The 24,388-nt window shown below is 36.8% G+C and overlaps 1 protein-coding gene across 1 annotated transcript in view; it reads left to right on the forward strand.

Annotated features, from left to right (window-relative positions):
* The window catches only part of DMXL1 (Dmx like 1), a gene marked incomplete at both ends in the record, with an annotated part of 69,750 nt that overhangs the window by 25,052 nt on the left and 20,310 nt on the right, over positions 1-24,388 (forward strand). Inside the window, 20 exons of the mRNA XM_079548176.1 lie at positions 76-288; positions 957-1,210; positions 1,310-1,994; positions 2,517-2,638; positions 3,087-3,176; positions 3,640-3,742; positions 5,275-5,391; positions 6,595-6,819; positions 7,486-9,180; positions 9,718-9,828; positions 11,042-11,211; positions 14,517-14,614; positions 15,215-15,380; positions 15,872-16,124; positions 18,350-19,443; positions 19,667-19,858; positions 20,921-20,997; positions 21,186-21,310; positions 22,087-22,335; positions 22,715-22,828. Coding sequence (XP_079404302.1) covers positions 76-288; positions 957-1,210; positions 1,310-1,994; positions 2,517-2,638; positions 3,087-3,176; positions 3,640-3,742; positions 5,275-5,391; positions 6,595-6,819; positions 7,486-9,180; positions 9,718-9,828; positions 11,042-11,211; positions 14,517-14,614; positions 15,215-15,380; positions 15,872-16,124; positions 18,350-19,443; positions 19,667-19,858; positions 20,921-20,997; positions 21,186-21,310; positions 22,087-22,335; positions 22,715-22,828 — 6,153 coding nt within the window. The remainder of the gene's footprint in view (positions 1-75; positions 289-956; positions 1,211-1,309; positions 1,995-2,516; positions 2,639-3,086; positions 3,177-3,639; positions 3,743-5,274; positions 5,392-6,594; positions 6,820-7,485; positions 9,181-9,717; positions 9,829-11,041; positions 11,212-14,516; positions 14,615-15,214; positions 15,381-15,871; positions 16,125-18,349; positions 19,444-19,666; positions 19,859-20,920; positions 20,998-21,185; positions 21,311-22,086; positions 22,336-22,714; positions 22,829-24,388) is intronic.

Raw genomic sequence — 24,388 nt, forward strand, 5'->3', positions numbered from 1 at the left:
TGAAAACAGTTTTCAAAAACTAATTTGTCCAAACTGCTTTGTTTTGAATAAAGTTTTTAATATCTTTTGTGTTAGATATTCCTCTACTCCCTTCTATCACATCTTTGAGTCTTGGTGAAAATGAAGAAAAAAGTGGACCCTTCGTAGTGCACTGGCTGAACAATAAAGAACTTCATTTTACCTTATCCATGGAAGTATTTTTGCAGCAACTTAAAAAGAATTTTGAACATCATTCTCCTGAGACAAATACGGAGGAATCCAATCCAATGGATGTAAGATTGGAAGAAGGTAAAAGTCTCATAGACAAATGGCTTTCATTTTACAACATGTAATATTCCTTCATCTGGACTGTGAGGCATGCAATTTAATACATAATGAACAGAGAGATTGCGGTAACATTTCTGTGAATTTCCTTCCCTCCTACTATTAAGAACTAAAGTGGCTCTTTAAAAAAAGAAAAAACACACGCTTGAGGAAGTTGATTTAATGTTAAAACTGAACTTTCTTGTATTCAGTATTGATGTGCACCACATTTAAACAGCTTAATATTTAACTGTATACATAATATTATACATAGTTTGGAGTTGATTGCTATTCAGCCTATGCATGCAAAAACATTGTTATCCTTCTTATGTTCAAGGAACGTTTGGATGTGGTGTTGAGAGATATGGTTTAGTGAGAACTATTGGTGATAGGTGGATGGTTGGATTGGGTGATCTTGCAGGTTTTTTTTCCACCTGGGTGTTTCTGTGATTCTGTGAAAGGGGAAAATATTTCAAACTGAAATGCAAACTCAGCAATATTGGTTTGTTAGTCACTGTCTGCAATCCACTGAAGGATTTTTGATTAGAGCTTTCATTATTTAAAATTTATGCTTGGATGAGTGATTTAGAACAGTCTTGCAAGGTGCTCCAGTGCTTGAAAGACACTGCTGTCTGAACTTGTTTGTGTTCTAGAAACTAATGAAAATGGAGATGAACAGAAAGGAAATGAAGAGAAGAAGGTACTGGGTGATGAAAAGACTACTCCAGCATCAGGCCTTGTTCCTTCATCTTCTGCTGTTGTAGATCACGAAGTTGAAGTATTGCTTTCTGAATGGAGTAAAAATGCTGATATGCTATTCAGTATACATCCTATGGATGGTTCACTGCTAGTGTGGCATGTAGACTGGCTGGATGAATACCAACCTGGAATGTTTCGACAGGTGCAGGTACTTCATTTTTTTTTGGGGATTACACACTTTTACTGAATAGAAAGTATGCTGAGAAAATTTTGATACTTATTGTTCTTTTCTTTATTAAAATTCCAGGTGTCTTTTGTTTCAAGGATTCCTGTTGCATTCCCAACGGGTGATGCAAACTCTCTTTGCAGAAGTATAGTGATGTATGCATGTACCAAAAATGTTGACTTGGCTATTCAACAAGGCAAACAAAAGCCTCCTGGCCTTACACGATCTTCATCTATGCTTATCTCTTCTGGACACAGTAAATCAACCAACAGTTTAAAACTGAGTATTTTCACACCCAATGTTATGATGATTTCCAAACATGCAGATGGGTCTTTGAACCAATGGCTAGTGAGTTTTGCTGAAGAATCTGCCTTTTCAACCGTACTTAGTATTTCACATAAATCAAGATACTGTGGTCACCGTTTTCATCTTAATGACTTGGCTTGCCATTCAGTATTACCACTGCTGCTTACAACTTCACATCACAATGCTCTAAGTTCACCAGACGTTGAGAATGCAAAACAGGCAAATGATTCTTTAAAGTCTAAGGAGTCAACAGTAAGACTTCAGGGTAGAGGCAGTGCAAATGTAACATCCCAGGATCCCAATGCAGTTTACAGTGAACTTATTCTTTGGAGAGTTGATCCTGTTGGACCGTTGTCCTTTTCTGGTGGAGTTTCTGAGCTTGCTCGGATCAATTCTCTCCATGTTTCAGCTTTTTCTAATGTTGCATGGCTGCCCACTCTTATACCCAGCTATTGCCTTGGTGAGTTCATTTTCCTGATTTGCTAAGAGTTCCAGTATAACTGTAATCTGAGCTATTAATACTATTAAGTAGGCAATGTAGATATATGTGAATACATTCAAGAAAATATGTTAAGCTTAAATCCTTTATTTTACAAATTTCCAAGCTACCAATGCTTTGAAATTGTGTATTCTCTTTTGAAGAATTGCTGTGGAGTTCTGCCTCTTTCATGTACTTCTTATTTTAGGAGCTAATGAAGATATGTGCTCAGATGCTAGTGTATTCTTTAGATTGCAGACTGGGGTGAACACTTAAAAACGGAGGTGGATTTTGCTCTAATTTAAATACCAAATTCTGATTTTGTTCTCTGTTCTTTAGTTTGTTTGCAAAGCATTATACTTTGTAGTTCTTGGATATGAACAGAAATTAAGGAGGGAATATTTCTCATGCTGTGTTTTGTATGTTGTAAATTTCCTCTTGATGAAGAAAGGAGCTAGCTGGTGTCTGAATATTTTGAGCAGTTTATGCATTCATGTTTTTCAGGTGCATACTGTAATTCTCCAAGTGCCTGCTTTGTGGCTAGTGATGGACAGCATTTGAGATTATATCAAGCTGTAATAGATGCTAAAAAACTTCTGTGTGAGCAATCCAATCCAGAGATTTCTGTAAGTGAATTCTGTGTCAAGTTTTTGGAGGTTTGGAATCTCATTCAGTGATTAATAATTACAGATTTGTTACAAACTGACTAAGCTGGTTGCTGAGGATTTTGCAGATCACGGTAGTCCAGTTCTGCTTGTAAAAACAGATACCATAAAGCTTTTTAGCACTATAGTGGCACTACAGTTGAAAAAATGTTTCAGCTCAGTGAAAGAGCAATAAACTGCTGCATGTGATGCTTTTCGGTTTAGGTCAAGTTCTCCCCACATTTTGTCAACAGAAATAATATGTCGTTTGATAAAGCTACAAATGTTATCAGTGATTATGGAAACTTGCAGCCAGTGTATATATAGCTTTTGCTAACATTTGCTTAGATGTTACATCTAGCTAGTAGGCTGTTACAGAAATGGACAAAACTGACTTAACAGAATCATCCCACTGACTTTTTTAAAACAGAAATACGTTGGTGAAGTTTTCAACATCATAAGTCAGCAATCTACTGCACGTCCGGGATGTATCATTGAATTGGATGCTATCACAGAGCTTGTAAGACCTTTTTCTGTACTTACTTCATAGTATAAGCACCTTGTTACAAAGTGTTAACAATAGAGGTTATACTTACAACTTACTGTCAAGTGAAATAAAATATTCAAAGACTCATTCTGACTTACGCTGACCAGCCAAGCCAACTGGAGTTCAAGAAGCATTTGGCAATGCTCTTAGACATCAAATTTGAATTTGAGGCAGTCCTGTGTGGAGCCAGGACTTGATATTCCGTGTGGTTCCTTTCCAACTCAGGATATTATATGGTTTTTAATACACTTTAATACACTTGCTTTTAGTTTGTCCACTTGCAGATGGAGAAAATTTTAATAATGAGGTGCATTTTATTGGGGAAACTTTTCTTGTATTCAACTTAACAATCAACTTAAAAGCTCCCATGCTAGAGAGAAAGCTTATGCAATGCAATCTGATGTTCAGATCTTGTGTGTGTCTTTTACTTTCTTAGCATGGCAGGAAAACACAGTTATTCCATGTTTTTCAAGAAGACTTCATTTTAAATAACCAAGAGAAAGAAACGCCTGATAAGAAGAATAATGTAGTGGATTCTGGTAAAAAACTATTTTTCATTAAATACTGAAGACAAATAATTTTATGTTGCTTTCTGCAGAACTTATTGTATAGGCTTTTGCATTTTCTTCATTTAAGAGCTTTGTGTACTAAAGAAATTCTAGTGTAAGGAAACCTATAATAGGTGCTTGGGGGACTAATATGCATCCAAATTTAGACAAAGTAGCTTAATGTGTGAAGTACCCATCAATTACTTTTTAAAGCATTTTGTTGTTGATACCCTTCTTACGTTAAGTGTTTTAAAATTTAAAGCCTGTAATTGAAAGACATGATGTAACAGCAAACTTATCTACATCCTTTCATTAAGGATGCTCATCATTTACATAAGCTAAATGCTATCATCAGGCCTAATAATACAATAAAAATTATTCCAAATTAGCAAACCATCCCCAAAATACCCACAACTTAAAATACAATACTGTGAGTAGTGCATGGATATTGCATAGTTATAATTATAGGGTTTATGATTCTGTGCATCTTAAGATTGTTCCCAAGTTCTCTGGAATAATTTTTTTTCATTGGTAGAGTTGATCAGTGTTTTTGTTGTTTAGGCATCCTCGATTTTGTGTTGTTCTGTTCCAACTTAATGGTTTGGAAAACAAAGGTCAAAATAAAGTTGTGGTCTGTGATTCCAAGTTATCTGCAGTATTAGTAAGACTGCTAAATATGAGGAAGCAAAATTGTGTGAAGTATCAAAATCTTGCTTAAAACTAGATATAGGAAATATATTTTTGGTGTAAGAAAAGAGACGTTTTAAGAAAAATGACATGAGCTGCATGTACGTAGGGATTGATTCTGAATTAGCTGTTTTTGCTTAAGAAAGATGTGGAGTAATAGATACTGTCTATGAAATTGCCCACTACTGAGAGCCGCGTTTACCAGAAACACAAATGAGATGATGGAAAGAGCAGAAATGAGGAAAAAAAATAAGAGTTATGTGGCAGTAAATTTGACATGTGTTTGCATGGAAGCCCTTCAGTCTTGGGCGTCTGTGTATATATGTGTTCTGGAAGACTGCACGTGCTGCTGCCATGTAAGATATTGGGTTAAATGGATCCTTTGTAAGCATGACCTAGAATGTAGTAGACCTGCCTTCTCACTTGAATGTACCTACTGCTTTAAATCACTTCGGTTTTAATCCTCTACTCTTTAATGAAACATTTCAAGTACTTGGCTTTTGATTTTTTTTTTTTTTTTTTTTAAAAGAGCATTCAATAGTAGATGCTTAAGTATATGCAACAGACTCATTAAGGACATGTAGAACTGAGAATAAGTTCTGGGACTTAGCTTTAAACACATGGGAGATTTTTATCCCTTCTGAAACAAAATAGTGAAATTTTTCGTGTACGTACCTGAAGAAGTGGCAGGGGTTATTGCTTGTGCTAAAATATTCATAAAAGTAATGGGAGGGAGTTAAATACAGTCATTGCATTTGAGCGTCAGTTCACAGTAGCTTACTTGCTAGCTGGCACATTCAGTTGAAATAAAATGTTCTTGTTCTGATTTTCATCAGGAAAACAGCAGAATGGATTTTCTGAAAAATTCTACTTAATAGTAATAGAGTATACTCAAAGCCGTTCATTACTGCACATGTGGCATTTACATTTGAAGTCAATTCCAGTCTCAGTAGGTAAGCCCTTTTCCCTGTAGAATAGATGCTTGTTTAAGAAAAAAAATTCACTTTCTTCTGAATATATCTGCTACTAAGTGGTTTCCTAAGTAATATTTCAGCTTTTGGAAAGAACCCCCATTCTTCTGTTAAAAGCTTACATCAAAACCCACTGTTTCTTTACTAGTTCTTAATTTTCAGAATGCTGAAGCGTTTGAATTCATCATGAGCCCTAAGGTGGCTATGCTTTTTGTTTTGTTTTGTTTTGATCTTAAAGGCACATATATGGTGTAAATGCAGCCTAACAGTTCAGATGTTTTGCTTCTCAGAAGTTTTTTTCTGCAGTTTTTGAATTTAAGATGTGTTATATTGGACTGTCGTCTGAAATGATTACAATTACAGTTATGTGCAAATCTAAATACAGAAATCTGCTAATTCTCTTTCAGATCATTAAAGTACCACTAAAACTATAAAGTTTAGGTACTCTAGGATTTTAAGGCATCCTAGATCAAACACTGGCCACACACTGGAGGAGTTTTATAATGCATGTTCCTATATTTTAAGCCACAACTTTTACTTATCACACTTTTGCCAACAGGCAGAATGTCAAAAGTTATTTTAAGTATTATAGAAGGTAAGAAATTTGTGACAAAACATAAAATTTTCTAGTCTACTTACATGGTGAAGGAATTACTGATAAGGGTTTTGTTGTTGTTTTTTCTACATTTTTTCAAAGAACACAGGTTTCAAATCATACTTTTACTGTGGTTTTTTTTTTTTTTTAAATTAAAAGGTAATAAAGCATTCATAACACATAATCTCTTAAATCTTACGTTTTAAATGAATGTTGCCAAAATTTCAGGAAAAACTACTTCTTCCTGATCTTTGAGGTAAGACTTTGAAGAGTGTTCAATTGTTTCTAGCTGCAAATATTTCATGCCTAATGAAGCATTAATTTCTGTGGAGCCCCACATATTTATCTCTTCTGTAATTTTGCTGTCTCTAACAGTATTACTGTTCATAATTACTAAACTGTTTTACAGTTCCAGTATTTCAGGTGTGTTACAATTTCTCTTAATCTGAGATCAAGAGCATATTTCTTTTAAAAGAAAGTAAAATTCTAAGCTTTTACCTATCCTTTGGAAGTTTTCACGTCAGCGACACTGTCTCTTAAGTTAAAAGAGATTGTTGACTTTTTTTTTAATAAAGCAAACTTTTTTTCAGATGAAAAGATAGACTCAAGTACTCCTGACACAGCAACACAAACAGAAGAGTTGTATTCTTCACCAGATCCAGAGAAGATCCAGTCACCTTTCACACAAAAGTACCAGGCCTGTAGAGCAAACCTTCAGAGCACCAGCTGGCTCACTCTGTCTTCAAAAATGGTGTATAGTCAAGAGCTGAGTTTGCCAGAAGGAGTGGAGATAATAAGTGTTAAGCCTTCAGCAGGTTTGTAATTTTTTTTTTTCCTTCAGAGCAAAATGAATAATCTAGTGTTGTTAGACAGTAACTACAGGTATTGTAATTTGGAAAGGTTTGCTAATGCTCACCCCATTTTATTATTTGTCATCTGGATCCTGGCAGTAATATTAAAATAAGGATTACTATACTTTACTACTTAGTATTTCTTTAAGTCCAGATTCTGATGATAAAAGAAATTTTAGAAGCACAAATTTGATTTGCAGTCATTAATTAGATTTTGGTGGTGTATAAAATTGTAGGTTGCAACCAGAAGGCTTTCGAACAGTATTCTGAAAAGATGGATTTCAGACTGGGAAATTTCTGTTTGATAGGAGAGATTACAGAAGCGTATCTTCTTTCTGGTGAGAGAGAAGAAAACAATGTCTCTTTCCCATGCAACACAAAAACTGGTACCTAGTGAGATTAATACTCAAGTTTAAATTGTGCAATTTAAATCCTTTCTAGAGAATGACATAGAGACTAATGCTAAAATGGCTCCACAGGATTTTTTAAAATATCATCTCCTGGGATGTGAAGTTCTGGGAACAAGCTTTTTTATGAAGAAGTACTGATACTTTGTTTCAAAATAATAAGATGTTAAATGAACAAAAATATTTTTACTTTTGGCCCATTTAAAAATCATTTTATTTTTAGGGCATCTGAGCAGTTCTTCTATATACCCTGTCTGTCGTGCACCCTATCTGCTGGCTACTTCATGCACAGATGGAAAAGTTCGATTCTGGAGATGCAGGGTGACCAATGAATCGTCAGTTTCTTCCATGCCAGAATCTAATGTACACAGTGATGTAACATACATCTGGGAAGAATGGCCGTTACTGATTGAGGATGGACTTCTTAGTAGTAGTGCTATTAATGTTCCAGGAAGCCCAACTGAAGTTAGTTGTGCACACACAAACCGATTAGCTGTAGCATACAAGCAGGTAACATCTAAAAACAACCACCTTTCTCAAGACTTTGTTATGCATGTTAGTATTTTTGAATGTGAATCTACAGGGGGTTCTTCGTGGGTTCTTGAACAGACTCTTCATTTAGATGAGATAGGCACTATGTTAGACTCTGCTGTTAGTATTGATAGTAATTTAGTGGCATATAACAGACAGGAAGTTTCTCTCTCATGTGGTAATGTTATTCCTAGTACTAAGCACTTAGTACACTTAGACTGGATGTCTAGGGAGGATGGTTCCCATATTCTAACAGTGGGAATTGGATCAAAACTTTATATGTTTGGCCAGCTGTCTGGAAAAATGCAAGAACAAATTGGTAAGGAGGCTGTAGCAATCTCCCATATTGGCAGTACTACTACAAAGGCTACAAGCTTTTCTAGGTTTGTTCTGCTGCGTTCTGTTGACTTGGTTTCTTCTGTAGAGGGATCACCTCCTTTTCCAGTCTCCCTGTCTTGGGTGCGTGATGGCATTCTTGTAGTTGGAATGGACTGTGAAATGCATGTTTATTCTCAATGGCAACCTCCTGCCAAGCAGGGTCCAGTTAGTACAGATTCCTGCAGTATGCCAAGTATAACTAGCTTAATGAAAGAAAGCCAGTCAGCTGCCTCAGGTCTGCCTCCACCAAAGCGAACCTTGACCAGATCTATGACCAGCCTTGCACAGAAACTTAGTGGGAAAAGATCTGCCTTTGATCTGTCTGCAGAAATGGAAGACTCTGGTCTTTTTGAAGCAGCTCATATGTTATCTCCCACTTTACCTCAGTACCATCCACACCAACTGTTAGAACTCATGGATCTTGGTAAAGTACGTAGAACAAAAGCCATTCTGTCCCATCTAGTGAAGTGCATTGCTGGAGAAGTTGTTGCTATAAATGAATCTGAACCTAATCATGATAGGAGACTTAGATCTCTGACCATCAGTGCTAGTGGAAGTACTTCACGAGATCCCAAAACGTTCAGCAAAATGGAGACTACAGACTATATTGAAATAGACTCTGTTCCACCATTACCGCTGTATGCTCTGCTTGCTGCAGATGACGATTCCTCTCATTCCTGTTCAGAAAAGTCTCATAGTCAAAATAGTCAAAGTAAAAATGATGTGCCCAAGGACAATTATGAAGATCTCTTTCAAAATTCTGTTATAAGTACAGATGAACTTGTAACGTTTGATGCAGAGGAAGACAGTGTGAAACCGAAAGTAATTGATCTTTCGCAATTTAGCCCAACTTACTTTGGACCAGAGCATGCCCAAGTTCTTTCTCGTCACTTGCTTCATTCAAGCTTGCCAGGTCTGACTAGGATGGAACAGATGTCATTGATGGCCTTGGCAGATACTATTGCTACTACTAGTACTGACATTGGAGAAAGCAGGGACAGAAGCCAGGGTAAGCTGTCTTCTAGATTTTATGTATTACTGTTTCACAACTCTTTCTGGAACTTTCCTGTTATTTTTTAATATTTCTGTGGCTCGTCAGCATTTCCTATTTCTGTGTTACTGTATATCCTCTTTGATTTGCTGTGTTATCACAGTGTTTATGGTTCAGCTTAGGTTTCTGACTTTCATACTGTCAAAATCTGCATTGCTGAATGTTAATGTCAGTGTTTTTAAGTCGGTCTGTGTGCTGTAATTGTTTTTTTTCTTTTCTTTTTCACTTTTGAAGAGACAGTTTTGTTTACTGCCTGTATTTGTTCTTCTACATAGAGAAATAGAGAAATAATTTTGTTTTATTTGATAAGTAACTTTGTAGATTTGAGATTTTTTTTTCTCTTGTATTAAAGGGAAGAATTAAGCTATTGCATTTTTAAAGCAACAGTATGTGTAAAATTACAAGTTATTTCTTCTCATAAGATACTCAATAGCTATTTTTATTATTTTTATTTATTAGTTTCAGTGAAGTGCATACTAGTATGTTTAATTACAGGTGGAGAAACTCTTGATGAGTGCGGTTTAAAATTTTTATTAGCTGTTCGACTTCACACATTTCTAACAACTTCGCTTCCTCCTGTACATCGAGCTCAGCTGCTTCACCAAGGTAACCAATATGTTCTTAAATGAGGTGTTAGTCAGTATAGTACATGTGATTTTCTATTATGTCTGTGAAGAATCAATGAGGTAATTTTGTAATTTAAAAAAAAAAAAAGAGATCCATGGGGAAAAAAACAAGCAACTGTAACAATTTTGTAGTTTCAATTTTATTTTTTCTATTTCCCCAAAAGAACAGACAGTAGCACCATGATGTTCCAATATCATTATTTAGGAGTAATGAAGCAGAAAATACAGAATACTCCTTTACTTTAGCTTTTATTACTTGGGAGTGAGGGGTGGGGGCTGGGGTAAGATCCTTCTCTACTTAGACCCTAAAACCTTTTTTGTACACCTAGTGTAATTATCCAGGAAACTATCTTAAATGAAGTTTTTCATGGTACAGTTTTAACTAGTTCCAACCTTATATTACAAAATGGAATATTTGATTAGGACTTAACCAAATTTAAAGAGTTGGCTGTGATTATTTGTTCACCCTTCTATTAGTCATCAGAACAGATGATGATACTTTCAATCATTTGGTCACTTACTCAGCTACATACAAGGTTAGAACATTTCCAAATTATCATAACACAGTATTATCAACTTAGGTCTCTGCTGGTATCCTTTAAATTGGAAATACTTACATGTCTCCTGAGCTGAGAAATTGGTGGGAATTGCAAATGCCTCTTGTGCTCTTGTAGAAGAGCAGTTGAGTGTGCCACAGTGCAGAGCGGCATCCCATGGTCATCCTTAGAGTTTCAGTCATCTATAGCTAGCTTTTATAGCAATTACTGTTTCCCTCATGTCATGGCTCTCTTCTTCCAGTGTTCTTGTATGTCTCTGTTGTCAAATATGTTTTCTCCTGGACTTTAACCACATTTTCCAATCTAAGTAGAAGTAATGAAAACACTGAAAAGTTGACAGACCTGTTGCACTTCATTTTGTAGCTAATCTTCATGCTACATATTATAATTTGGGCTTCAGTCAGTAACTATTCTTTGCAAACTAAACAGTTTTAAAGTGGAAAAAAATGCTTTTATCTGCATGAGCTTTTTAAAATACTCCGTGTGCAGTGCTTAAAATATTAAAATTTCTGTTATCAGTAATGCCGTCAAAAGTTCAAAATAAACAATTGGGCCTTCTTCCCTTTTCTCTTAACTCCCTTACCTCCTTGCAATGGTCTTATTTCATTTTATTTATTTTTTATTGTGATTATCTAGGTTTATCTACCAGTCATTTTGCCTGGGCATTTCATTCAGTAGCGGAAGAAGAACTACTGAGCATGCTCCCTGCAATGCAGAAAGGGGATCCAACGTGGTCAGAACTCAGAGCTATGGGTATAGGATGGTGGGTTCGAAATATCCATAGCTTGCGGAAATGCATAGAAAAGGTAAAGATAGTGCTCTGAAACAAACTGCAAAGCTGCTTTTCAAATAACTGTCCTCTGGTAATTACCATCTATTTACATTGTTTGAAATTTTAAATATGTGAAGTCCAGCCTTTCTGAATTTTTCATGCCGTATTTATAATGAATAATTTAGTACAATTTTATATTTAACTTTTTTTTTTAGTAATTTAAGTTTCAAATTCCAGTGTGGAATACATTTTGGGATTTTGGAAACCAGATTTTGATTATTATGGTACAATAGTAGATGCTCAGTATGCAGGTTGATCTAGTAGCTGTTCTTTTATAGCAAAGATCCCTTCTATGTTAGGAAGCAAGTTATGGCAGAATGTTCTCTTTCGAAACCTATCAGACGTCAGGCCAACTAAGCTATTATACGTATGTCTTGCAAATTGATGTATTTCCCTGTCAGCAAAGCCTTCTAATGTTCTTTTCTATAATAATTGTGTGTTTGAATTGTCACGGATGTGGCAATTCCTAAACTCACTATCACTTGTTTTAAGCTCTTGGAAGAGCCAAAAGTGTTGAGCTAGAAAATGACATGCTCAATTTGACTACAAGGCACAAAGTGGTAAAATGCATGTCTCTACTTCTACTGTTTGGTCTTCAGCAATTAATCATCATTTCATGAAAATTACTTGCCTTGTATGTAAATAAGAATAATTTATAAAATTGAAGTTTCCTGGGCCTATATTTAAGGTCACTTTACCTGGGTCTTGGATAATACTTACTGACATTTGCCCGTTTTCCTTTTCAGCTTTCAAAAGCAATCTTCTCCTATTGTGATGGGTACCAGCCTCTTCTTCTAGTCTCCATCTATCTTTTGATTACCAGAGTAACTAATATGTTAATTTTGTTATAATTTCAGGAACTAACTTCAACTGTAGGCCTTGACAGCTGATCTGATAAAAAAATACTTTTAGCTAATGGTTTTGTAGTTCTAGGTGGTGGAACATGGTTGGGACATGGTACATACGTAGAGAGATGTCTCAGATGGTTAAAGGCTCTTCAGGAGAGATAGAACCTGTTAAAGTAGTCCAGAGGAGGGCTGTAAAGGTGCTTAGAAGGTTGGAGCACCTCTCATGAAGATAGGCTGAGAGAAGAGATGCAAGCCTTAGAGAAGAGAAGGCTGCAGGGAGATCTAATAACAGCCATCTAGTACTTAAATAGGGACTGCAGGAAAGATGAGGAGAGATTTGTTTTTCTCAGAAGTGTAGTGATACGACAGTGGGTAATGGCTTTTAAACTTAAAGAGGGTACATTTAGATCAGATGTTAGGAAAATGTTCCTTACTACTGCGGTGATGAGGCACTAGAACTGACTGTTGTGGGAAGCTGTAAATACCCCATCTCTGGACATACTCAAGAGCAGGATGGATGGGGATTTGGGCAACCTGATCTAGTGGAAAGTGTCTCTGCATATGTCAAGGGAGTTGCATCTAGATAGTGGTATAAGTCCTTTCCAGTCCAGATCATTCTGTGATTTAATGACATGGGGGCAGTGTGGTGATTTAAGTCTGTCTTGAGCACAGTGTTCATGAAATTACGGTTTTCAGTCTTTGGTGAAGTATGGAAGGTGGTCAGAAGAACCGTAGATCTGTAGTAAGATCTCCTGTTTGGAGACGTGGTTGACAGAGTCCCATGGGAGATCTCTGAAAACTTGGACCTTCTTCAAAAATGAGATCGTTAAGGTGAAGGAGCAGGCTGTCCGACCCAGTTCACTAGATGTAAAGCTGGATGGGGATAAAGTCAAGCTGGCAGCTTGGCTTAACAGAGAGCTTCTTCAGGAACTAGGGAAGAAAAAGAGAATTTATGAGCTCTGAAAGAAGGGGGAGACAACTCATAAGGACTACAGAGCTGTCATGAAGTTGTGCAGTGAGAAAATGAGACAAGCCTAACTAGAATTCAATTTGGCTAGTGCAGTAAAAGAAAAAAGAAAAGGTTCTGTAAGTACCTCATCAGTAAAAGGATTGTTAAAGAGAGTCTATTCTTTGTTGATATAATGGGAAACATGATGAAAGATGAGGAAAAGGGTGAGGTACTTATTGCTTCTTTTGCCTCAACCTTTATTAGTAAGAGCGTTTGCTCTCAGGATACCCATCGTCCTGAATTGGAAGATGGTGGTGGGGAGCAAGATGTAGCTCCTATAATTCAGATGGAAACTCTAATTGACTTGTTGCATCATTTGAATATTCACTACAAAGAGGCCAGATTGGGATTCATCCAAGGATACAGAAGGAGCTGGTGAACACTTGGCTTTCGAGTTGATTGGAGGTTAGTAACTGTGACTCCAATCTATAGGAAGGGTAGGAAGGAATATCCAGGGATCTACAGGTGTCAGTCAGATCTTGGTGCCAGGGAAGGTTGTAGTGAAGATTGTCGTGAATGGCATTATAAAGGAGAATCAGATGACCAGCCACAGCATTCCTGTGTTTATGAAGGGCTGATCCTGCCTATCTAAAATGATCTCCTGTGACTAGAGAACCCACTTACTAGATGAGGGAAAAGCTGTGGATGCTACCTGCTTGGATTTTATTAAAATGTTTGACACTGGTTTTGAAAATATCCTGGAGAAACTGCTTTTGGCTTGGATAGGTGTACAGTTCACAGGGTGAAGAGCTAGCTGGCTAACTGGGCTCAAACCATAGTGAATGGAATTCAGCCCAGTTTGTGGCTTGTTACCTGCAACTAAGGCTCAGTTTTGGAGTCAGCTTTGCTTAATGTTTTTATCAATGATCTGGGTGGTATTTCAGGTGAAGAAAAGGAGGCTCAGGGGAGACTTCATCACTCTACAACTACCTGAAGGGAGGCTGCAGAGAGGAACGGATCAGTATCATTTCTCAGGTGACAAGTGATAGAACTTGTGGAAATAGTCTGAAGTTGTGCTAGAGGAGGCATAGATTGGTTGTCATGAAGAATTTCTTCGTAGTGCGTGGTCAAGCATTGGAATGGGCTGCCCAGGGAAATGGTGGAGTCCACATCCCTGGAGATGTTGAACCAATGCATGGATGTGTCAGTGAAGGACATGGATGAGTTATGGGAGTTAGTAGGTCAGTTTGGCGGTTGGACTGGATGATCTTGAAGGGCTTTTCCAATCTAAAAGATTCTGTAATGAAAGTAGGGATTGTAGCAGTGGTAGATACGCACATCTTTAGACCCAGAGTGAGAAGAGGGATTATTTTGTTAGAGAACATCTTAGCTCAGTGAAGCACAGGGGATGGGAGGAATCCAATCTAAGTCTCTCTTAAATTCTGGTGTGCTTTTTTCCCCCTTGTTGAATTGCCTTCACAGGTAGCCAAAGCAGCCTTTCAACGAAACAATGATCCACTTGACGCAGCCATTTTTTACCTTGCAATGAAAAAGAAGGCTGTGATCTGGGGATTGTATAGGTAGGTGATACCAGGGTCTTTATAATATGCAATATAACTTGGAAAAGAAATGTTGAATGCAATGCTGATTGAAAAGAAGCCCAAATGTTACCACTGAAAGCTGAGAATGAATTTCTAAATAAATTAATAAACTAATCACTGAGATTCCTATATTTACTGTGGTGATTTTGTCATTTCTAAAGGTGGATGAATGAAGCTTTAGTCTCAGATGTACTCTAATTTCATACATTGCTAAATTCAGATTAGCTTATAGGGGATTGCCTGTGTTATGTTTGGAATGGCAGTAGTATCCTTAGAAGTGCTTTCAAAAATAATTTTGTGGGAAATTCAAAGAACTGAATTGAGCATTTCTTTCAGACAGACATTTCATAATAATGTTTAGCTTTGTGAGCATCCTAAAAATTAGGTTGTGATGTTACTTGCTATTGAAGATCTTACCTTAATTTTTATATTTACCAATGATTTTGTTAGTTTGCAATAGCAAAGCCTCCTGTGCGCTCAGTGTTATGAACACATCTGCGTACTCACATCTGACAAAATGAAGAGCAAAAATGCATCTAATAAACGCGTAATATTTCTATCAATTATATTCAAATGCAGATCCCAAAAAGACACCAAAATGACGCAGTTTTTTGGAAACAACTTCTCTGAGGACAGATGGCGTAAAGCAGCCTTAAAAAATGCTTTCTCTTTGCTTGGCAAACAGCGTTTTGAACATTCTGCAGCATTTTTCTTGCTGGCAGGACACTTAAAAGATGCGGTGGAGGTAATGAAGTAATGAACTTCTTTGTTATATTGTTCTAAACTTAACAATGAATCGAGTGTGAAAATATGTAAGAAACATTGCAATTTAAATTAGTATGACCACTGAAAATTCCAGTTTGTTTGCTCTTTTACTCTCTCACCCCCCACCAATGCGTTAATGATATACAGATCTTTTCTTTACATCTTAGTTGTTATGCTGCTGATAATGAAGAGGTCCCATGGTTGATGCCTCTGTAATAATACTAGGAGGGCTATCTACCATAACTTGTTTTCAGATTCTCTGTTCTGCCACATATAGTACAATGTAAATTTCCATTGCTACCCAAATTTCCATTGTTTCCAAATTAATTCCTAGTTCCTGCTTAATTTTTGGAATTGATGTACATATTTATGTCAGTTTGAACAGGTGAATATCACTTCCAGTCTACAGTTATTTTAACCAGAGAAGAAATTACTGTGATTGTAATTATTACTGTACTTATTTTCTTTCAGGTCTGTCTTGAAAAACTGAATGACATTCAATTGGCTCTTGTAATTTCAAGACTTTATGAGTCAGAATTTGAAGTATCTAGTACTTATAAATCTGTACTACAGAAGAGAATTTTGGGAAGTGTGTTTTCTGGAAAGGAGAGCACAGGAAACATGTACAATGATCCTTTTCTGAGAAGTATGGGTTACTGGATTTTGGAGGATTATAGCAAGGCTCTTGACACTTTGATTAAACATTCTTTTGAAGATGAAGGAGGTAAGAATGAATATTTTGGCTGTTAGGCTGGTTTTAACTATTTATGCATTTAAAGAGTATTTTCTTAGGTACAATCTAAATGTGGCTGGGGTGCTGCACCTGTTTGCTCACCACCAGGTATGACAAGCTGTATACTGTCCAGAAGATTCCTGGAACTCACAGAAGAAAGCTGCCTGAGCCAGGTAATAGACAGCCCCACTAGGGGTGATGCAGTGGTGGCACCTGTTACTCGCCAATGGAAATGGACTGACTAGTGACATCAGGGTAGGATGCTGACTGTGCAGTGGTGGAATTCACACTCCTGAGGAATATGGGCAGGTAAAGAATAAAAGGAAGCTTAATTCTAGGAAAGCCAGCTGTCGGGAATAACCCACTTGGCCAGGGAAACCTGCTGATAAACCTGGGGAAGCCCACCAACTCAATATGAGTGAACAGCTTCGTTTATTGTAACCACAGCAGACCTTATATAGATACAGAACCTGAAACCATGGTTATAAACAACTCTATAAATCACATACCTAGGGTACAGTGTTTAGACAAGCATGTCGAAGGAACAAAAGCGAGCATTCCAGAAACCTATTCACCAAGCACCGCTGCTTAGGTACAATCTGTGCTATATTCCAAGCATAAACTGTCCCTGGCTCCTAAGCCACGCAAGCTAGTTCGAGCCGTCCCTGGCTCCTAAGCCACGTAAGCTAGTTCGAGCATCTTCTAGAAACCCAGATTCAGATACAGAATAAAACCCACTGCAATTCCAGCTTCCAACTCCGCAGGGAGTTAGTCAACAAAATCCCCTGGGAATCCGTCCTCAAGGACAAGGGAGCGGAGTGGGGCTGGCAGATGTTTAAGGAAGACTTCCTTAGAGCACGAGAGCTCTCCATCCCCAGGTGCAGAAAGTCAGGAAAGGACGACAAGAGACCAGTGTGGCTGAACTGAGACCTGCTGGTCAAACAAGAGCAAGCAAGAACAAAATGCACAGTTTCTTCATCAGTGGAAGATGTGGCAGGGTAACCTGAGTGAAATATAGGGATAATACAGGGAAGCTGCTAGGCTGTACGGGGATGGAATCAGGAAGGACTTGGCAAAAGGTGCAAAGAAGGATAGGAAAGGTGTCTATAAGTACATCAGCTGGAAAAGGCTAGTCCCATTAATTCCTGAGTTTAGTATTCTCAACATTAAATGTTTCAAGACAGTTAAAATGATAGCTGGCTTATGTTCGGGTTAATGAGAGGAAGTTGATAAATGAAGACTCAATCCCTAGAGCTGTGGAAATGGATGTATAAACTGATTCCAGTAGGAGCACAATACTTCAAGATGATTTTGAGAGATGAGTGATACATTGTTCAGTTGTTTAGATCTTGGTCACATGCTTCTGTGTTAAATCATTTTAAAATGGTACTTCTTTATCGATTTAGATAAATTTATCAATTTAGAGTCTTCCATGTGTTATTTTGTGTTGCCATCTTAATAGCTAATCTTTCTTACACCTGGTTCCTGTTATCTGTAGTTTTATTGTCATAACTTCTCGTAGCAGAAACAAGTATATTATCTCAGCTAACACAGAAAAAAAAAAAAAAAGTTGTGAATTGTCCTGTACTGGTTGCTCCTTATATTTCAGTGTTTTCCTAAAATCTTTTCATACATGGTGCAAGTTGGTAACTGAATTGTATAAGCTTGTTGTGGTTTTAAACATGAAATCTCTAGAGGCTTCATTCATGCATCATTAATTTATTGCATGCAGTACTGATATGAGTATACGTAAGTGTTATGGATTCCCTGTTGGGATTCCTTTAAGTTGCGTTTTGTTGAGAAGCACACAAATTAAAAATGCTAATCCAAAACTTGCTAAAGGATGTTTTTCCTCTAAGTTAAAAAAAATTCTTAGGAAGCTGGAGGATCTTAATGTCACTTAGTACTGGAAACTTTAGAAATTGAAGCTATCATCAAGAACGTGTTCTCCTTTAACTGCAGGAGAACAGGCCTAATTCCAAGGAAAATAAATGAATACTTATTACATACTCTCACTCAGTCTTCTTTCTTTAGTGGTGATTAAATTTCCTCCCTAACTTCTCACGTATTGAAATGATGATGATGAAAGATTACTTTAATGAAGTCAACAACAGAATGAATGTTAAGACTAATAGTCTTCTGTTGAACTACAGACTTTTGAGATGTTATTTCTTACTGAACTGTAGATTTGTCCTCATGATGCAATATCTTTTCAGATGTAGGAGATGGCTCAGCAAACTGTAATCCTGCAGTGTTTAACTTCTACAACTACTTAAGAACACATCCTCTCCTTCTGAGACGTCATTTTGGCTCTTCTGATGCCTCTTCCACACACATGTGCCTAACAGTGGAAAATGGATTAGCTGACAAAATCAACCTAGATGAAAGGCGGCTTTTCTTCACCACTGCATATGCTCATTTAAAAGCTGGTTGTCCTATGTTGGCCTTAGAAGTGTTATCAAAGATGCCCAAGGTTGTCAGGAGGTCAAAGCCATTCTGTAGATCCCCCAGCTTAATGGATACTAGTAAAGATTTCTCACCGTCTTCTCCTCTTAAAGAGTTGGAAATAAAAGATGAGTCTTCCAGTATTGATTGGTCACAGCCAGCTTTGAATGATCTAGGGTCATCTTCAGACTGCTCATCAGGAAAACATTCGAGTTCAACTCTTTCATTTGACTGGAGCCAACCAAATATAGTATTCCAAGACGACGAAGGCTTGAAGCTACAGTTGGACAGTGATGAAGGTGATGAGAATGAAGATTCTTCCCTGGTAATGAAAGAGCTAAAACCTCTGAAGAAAAATGAAAAATCCTATGAAACAAGTTCTAGCTACACGGAATCTTTTAGCGTAGTTGATGAAAAAGATATTCTAAGTCCATCAGAAGATATAATTTCTGCACAGCTGAAGTTTAGAGCATGCCTGAAAATTCTTACGGTAGAGCTTCGTACGTTGTCCACTGGTTGTGAGGTAGATGGTGGAAAATTGAGGTATCAGCTTTATCAGTGGCTTGAAAGGGAAGTGATAGCTCTTCAAAAAACCTGTGATTATAGTGTTGAAATAGATGAAATGCAGTCTGGAATTAGCATGATGCCAGAGGAAGCTGCATTACATGGAAACACTGTAGACTTAACTGACCAGCAAAAAAACATGCTGCAGAAAGGAAACTTTCAGAAAAGACGTCAGTGGCTTCTGAAATACCAGTCTCTCCTACGAATGTTCCTTAGTTACTGTGTTCTCCATGGCTCTCACGGTGGTGGTTTGGCATCTGTCAGAATGGAGTTAATTCTGCTGTTGCAGGAATCTCAGCAGGTATGTGGGGAGTTTGATTTGTGAGTTCTCCACTTTGGGTTGGTTGTAGGTTTTTGAACATTTCGTATTTTAATTCAGATTTTCCTATTATAGTATATACCTGTTTTATTATAAATGTGACACTTTGCATTCTATAAGGTAGAGGTTTCCTGAAAAATAAAATAAAACAAAACAGAAACTGTACTGCTGTGTGTGTTTAAGTGTGTTTCTCGCTTGTTTTTAGGAGCAGTCAATACAGATACCATCCAGCCCTGTTCTAGAGCAAAGCTCCGTACCTCTCCTATTTGCTTGCACAGCTAGTGCCAAAACAGTGGTGGCTAATCCACTGTTACATCTTGGTAACTTGACTCATGATATCTTACATGCCATAATAAACCTTGATTCACCGCCTCATCCAGATACACAGAATAATAAGGTGTGGGTCGTCTTTTTTTTTTTCTTTGTTATTTTCATTGACCAGTCTGCATGAATGTTTTTCTGACTGTATAAAAACTTCCTAATGTACCTTCCTGATATGTAACAAAATCATGGAACTTAAATATTTTATCCTATAATACTAATGTTGGGCTGAAAGAGAGAGGCCCATCTACTTCAGTTACACTTTCACAACTAGATATTTGTCTGAGATAATATCTGTTACGGAAAACACCACCAGTGTCACTGTTGGCTTTACTAAATACAATCAGAATTTCTGTTATTTTAATGGTAAGCTATCTTCAATCCTACACCTAAGTAAAATTAAATTTAGAAGTATAAAAATTGGTCTGCAGAGTGTAGAAAATGTTAAAGAAACATTTCTGTCAAGCGATATTTATTTCTCACAGTAAAATGTTATTTATTTAACTTACCATAAGATTTCTAGTATAGTTAGGCTGGGAGTGGAGATAAGATCTGAAGTTTAGGTTAAACCTTTCCTGCCATTTTCTATGCGTTAGGTTTTACTGTGGATATATAGAGAGTGCTCCAGAGATTGGTTTCTTAGTTCCTATTCTGTGTCTGATTTCAGAGGATACAGATAAATATCTATTTTAATTTTTATGAATACTTAGATGTGTCTTATGGTATGTGAAATATGTATCAGTTATGAGGGAAAAAATTCATGTTCAGTATGATACTGAGTAAATTGTGTCTGAGAACTGTACAAATGTGTTCAACAACTAAGGTGCATTATAGCCTTCATTATGCAGCATGGCATCTTTAATTCTGAGCCAACATGCTGTCTTAGGGTGTAATCAGGCAATGCAGCTAAAACTGAGCTGTGACTGTGGGTAGTTTGGGTTGTGTGAGTGCTTTCCAACCCTTTCAGTACAAAGTGAGTTGAAATGAATTTTGGTGAGGCCTTTGTTAGTGATTTTGCCTTCAGTGCTTGCATCTTCTACATGAGTGCCCCTTTTACAAACCTGAATGCGTTAAATACAATGATACTAACCACAGTTTATCTTGAGTGTGATACATGCTATAAAATTTTATCTTCCAGATATATGTAATGCATAACTTAGCAGCATCACTTTCGGCTTGCATCTACCAATGTCTTTGTGATGGCCACAGTTACAGGTAAGGTCTTTGAAAAACACTTCTTAGAGAAAAGATTGATTCACTGTGATGATTGTGCAATATGCAGAGCACGTGCAGGCAGTACTGACATCTGCCTATGTTCAGTAAAGGCTATAACTTGAATAATTTTAAACCAAACAGGTGGGTTTTTTTGTTTGTTGGTTTTAATATAACATTGTGTTTTACAGCTCATTTCAAGCAAATCAGTTTACTGGCACAGTTTATCAGACAGTGCTGTTAACTCAGCACAATTCTCTGAGATCAACGTTGGAAGAAACAGTGACTCCCAATACACCACCAGCTCAGTGGCCAGGTACGTCTTTGTTTCTTTCCTCTTCTGAAAAAATGTGGGGATGCACTGTAAGAGCATGTATATATGCTCTAGACTTTCTAATAGTATATATAACGAAATACTGGTAGAAGTGAGTTATTAAAGTTTATCTTCAGTTATTCCCTGACTTGACTGATACTGCTTTCTCTTACTAAAAATTGCTAGCTGGGTCTTTTAGTAAAGAGCCAATAGAAGTAGAGTAAACCGTTGTAGAGCACAGGCTCTGCTTTCTCTCGCTGCAGCCAGCTCTTCAGTCTCACTATTGTTCTGCTTTCTTATCTTTTCAAGCTATTTTCATATGTTTCTTTGTGCTCCACTTCAGAATGACTGCAGCTTTGGTCCAGCTATTGAGCTAACTCAAAATTGTTGAAAATAGGAAGTTTTTAACATATTGTATTCTGCTGCAGCTCTGAAACCTGTTTAGCCCTTGCTGGGATGAAGCTACACTGGTGTCGTTACAGGGTGTGTAAGCTACATATAATTGGTCTTATGAGCTTCAGTTGACAACAGTAACTTCAATTTGAGCATAACCAAGAAATATATTTACATATTATATGTTTTGTTTTCCTAACGAAAACTTTAAAGAAACATTCAAGAAATCTTTCTGAGAACCTCAAGCAGTTTTTGTGGTTGGGTATTAGGCTATAGAATGCAGCAATATTAGGATGTCGCTGTCTCTTGGACTTTTCAGTTTCTTCTGAAGCAGAATTTTTAACATGTGCACATTCAACTTTTGGGGTATTTTTGTATTTCAACAGGAATAACAGCTCTAGTACGTCTCTTGAATTCTGCTGGTGAGGAAGCTCAGCCAGGACTCACAGTCTTACTTTGTGAAATTCTAACTGCAGTCTATCTGAGTCTCTTCATCCATGGCCTAGCAACACATTCCAGCAGTGAGTTGTATAGAATTATGACTCATCCACTTAACAACAAAATGTGGTCTGCAATCTTTGGAGGAGGAGCTCATACACCTATCAAAGGACAGCAGCAATTGAAGACAAAAACTGGTATGTCTTTTTTTGGAGGGGTAGGTGGGGGCCTGGTTTTTGTTGTTGGAAGATGTTTTTACTGCTGAAAGCTTAAGACTAATTTCATTAAAGTCTTTGTTCAATAGTGATTAAATCTGCAAATTAAAATAATCTGAAATTCTTAACAGATATTCTGCAGAAGAGAGTGGGAAGCAGAAAAGCAGGTGTGGTATTTAGTGTTACTAGTTTTTAGTTAGTACAGCTGCTGTAATATGACAGAGTTGCATTCATTTTAAATAGAAGATTTTCAATTCAATTAAAACCTAGTTTTTAATATTCATTTTAAAGCTTTCCAGTTCTGTCCTAACAATAATATATTCCCATCTTACAGACACAATGTGTTTTCTCTCTTTGGCAGGTAGGCACTTCCCAATGCCTAGCCCACATCAGGTAGTAGTGTTCTCCATGGAATGCGTGGGGTTTTCGAAATCCCTTACTACCTTCAGTACTCATAGTCCTACCAAGTCTGCAGGCAAGATAATAGATTTAGTACTAGGCCTCTACATGCAGTTTGCTATGTGTGGTTTTCTTTTTTTTTTTTTTTTTTTTTTGCATATATAGAAAGAGAGAAAAACTTCTGTTTGCAAGCCATGACATCAAAATTTAAAGCCATGTTCTGTAATTTCAGCAGCAGTTCAATCAGGCCTTTTTATCAAGAAATTTGCTAGTGCTGTAGTACTCTTACTGTACTTCCTTTGAAATAAGTTTTGAATATTTTTTTCCATGGTTTGAAATGATCAGAAGTGTTTCATATCTTTTAGAGAGCTGCTTGTTTTGCTTCATGAACATAAGCATTATTATGCATGTGGATTTCTAAGTGTTCATTCTAAACATTAAAAGAAAAGGTGCCTTGCTTCTATTCAATTCTGACATTTTCAGAGCACTTTACTTTTAAATTCTTCAAGTTTAAATTCAGAAAACTATCCACAATGAATTTTGTAGGTTTTTTGTACACATTTCTGCTTTCTAACTCAATTGCTCATATTCCAACTATCATACAGATATCTAACATTAAAAGAAAAAAACAAAGAAGGAATGCTTAATAAATATGAATTCTCTTGAAATATAGTGGCTTCTTACATCACATCTGAATATATATGCATTTATATATGATATACCTTGTAATATCTATAACTTGTACGTATAATTGTTGCTATTATACTACATACAAAAACACAAAACGTTCATTTGAGGAAAATGGATGTTTAAATACCAATTTCCAGATGTTTAGAAAAGTGCTTACAGGGTAGAGATTCTCATTTTTTATCTGATCACAGTTTTCTCTGGCGTTTTGTTAAATATATTTGCCCAATCAGTATTGCATAATTAGAAGGTATACCTGGCTTTTGTTGGCAGTGTCTTAGGTGTTGATAACTGTATGCTGAAGTTTGATAATGCTGTTGCTTCTGTTTTAAAATTAATCTATTTGTCTTAACGTAGCGAGATACTGAAGGCTACTTCTGTCCTGTCTGCAGCATATTTTTCTTACAAATGAATGATGACTGATTACAGGATTAATAAAACTGTTGCTAGAAGAGACAAGAATCAAACATTGAAAACTTAATGAAATAATAATTGGCAGAGATGATCAAACACTAGTCAAGAGACCTAATAGGGCTGTGGAATCTTGGAGCTATTGAACACTTGGATAAACAGTGCTGTAAGCAGCTTGACCTAACCAGCTCTGTTTTGAACATAGGCCTCCAGAGGTCTGTTACAGCCTATGTGGTAGGTAATTGAGGGTTTGGTCATTTATTCTTTCTCTTTGAAGCAGAGGAGTCAGGTTATAATCAGCTATGTTGTTGTACCTTTACTGAAAATACGTGCTGGCACTCGGCAATGAACACTGAGTCATTTAGACGTGATACAGAGTTATGCACAACTAGAGCAGTTTTTATGTGTTCACTTTTAGATCTTTGTGACAGATTTTCACTTTCAAATGGAGATGAAAAGCCAAAAATTTTTGATGTTAAGAATTCTAATAGGTTAATAATACAAAATTGTCTGGTTATACAGGGTCCTGCATTGACCC

This window comes from Tetrao urogallus, assembly GCF_951394365.1.
Source record: "Tetrao urogallus genome assembly, chromosome: Z".
In the NCBI taxonomy this organism is placed as follows: domain Eukaryota; kingdom Metazoa; phylum Chordata; class Aves; order Galliformes; family Phasianidae; genus Tetrao; species Tetrao urogallus.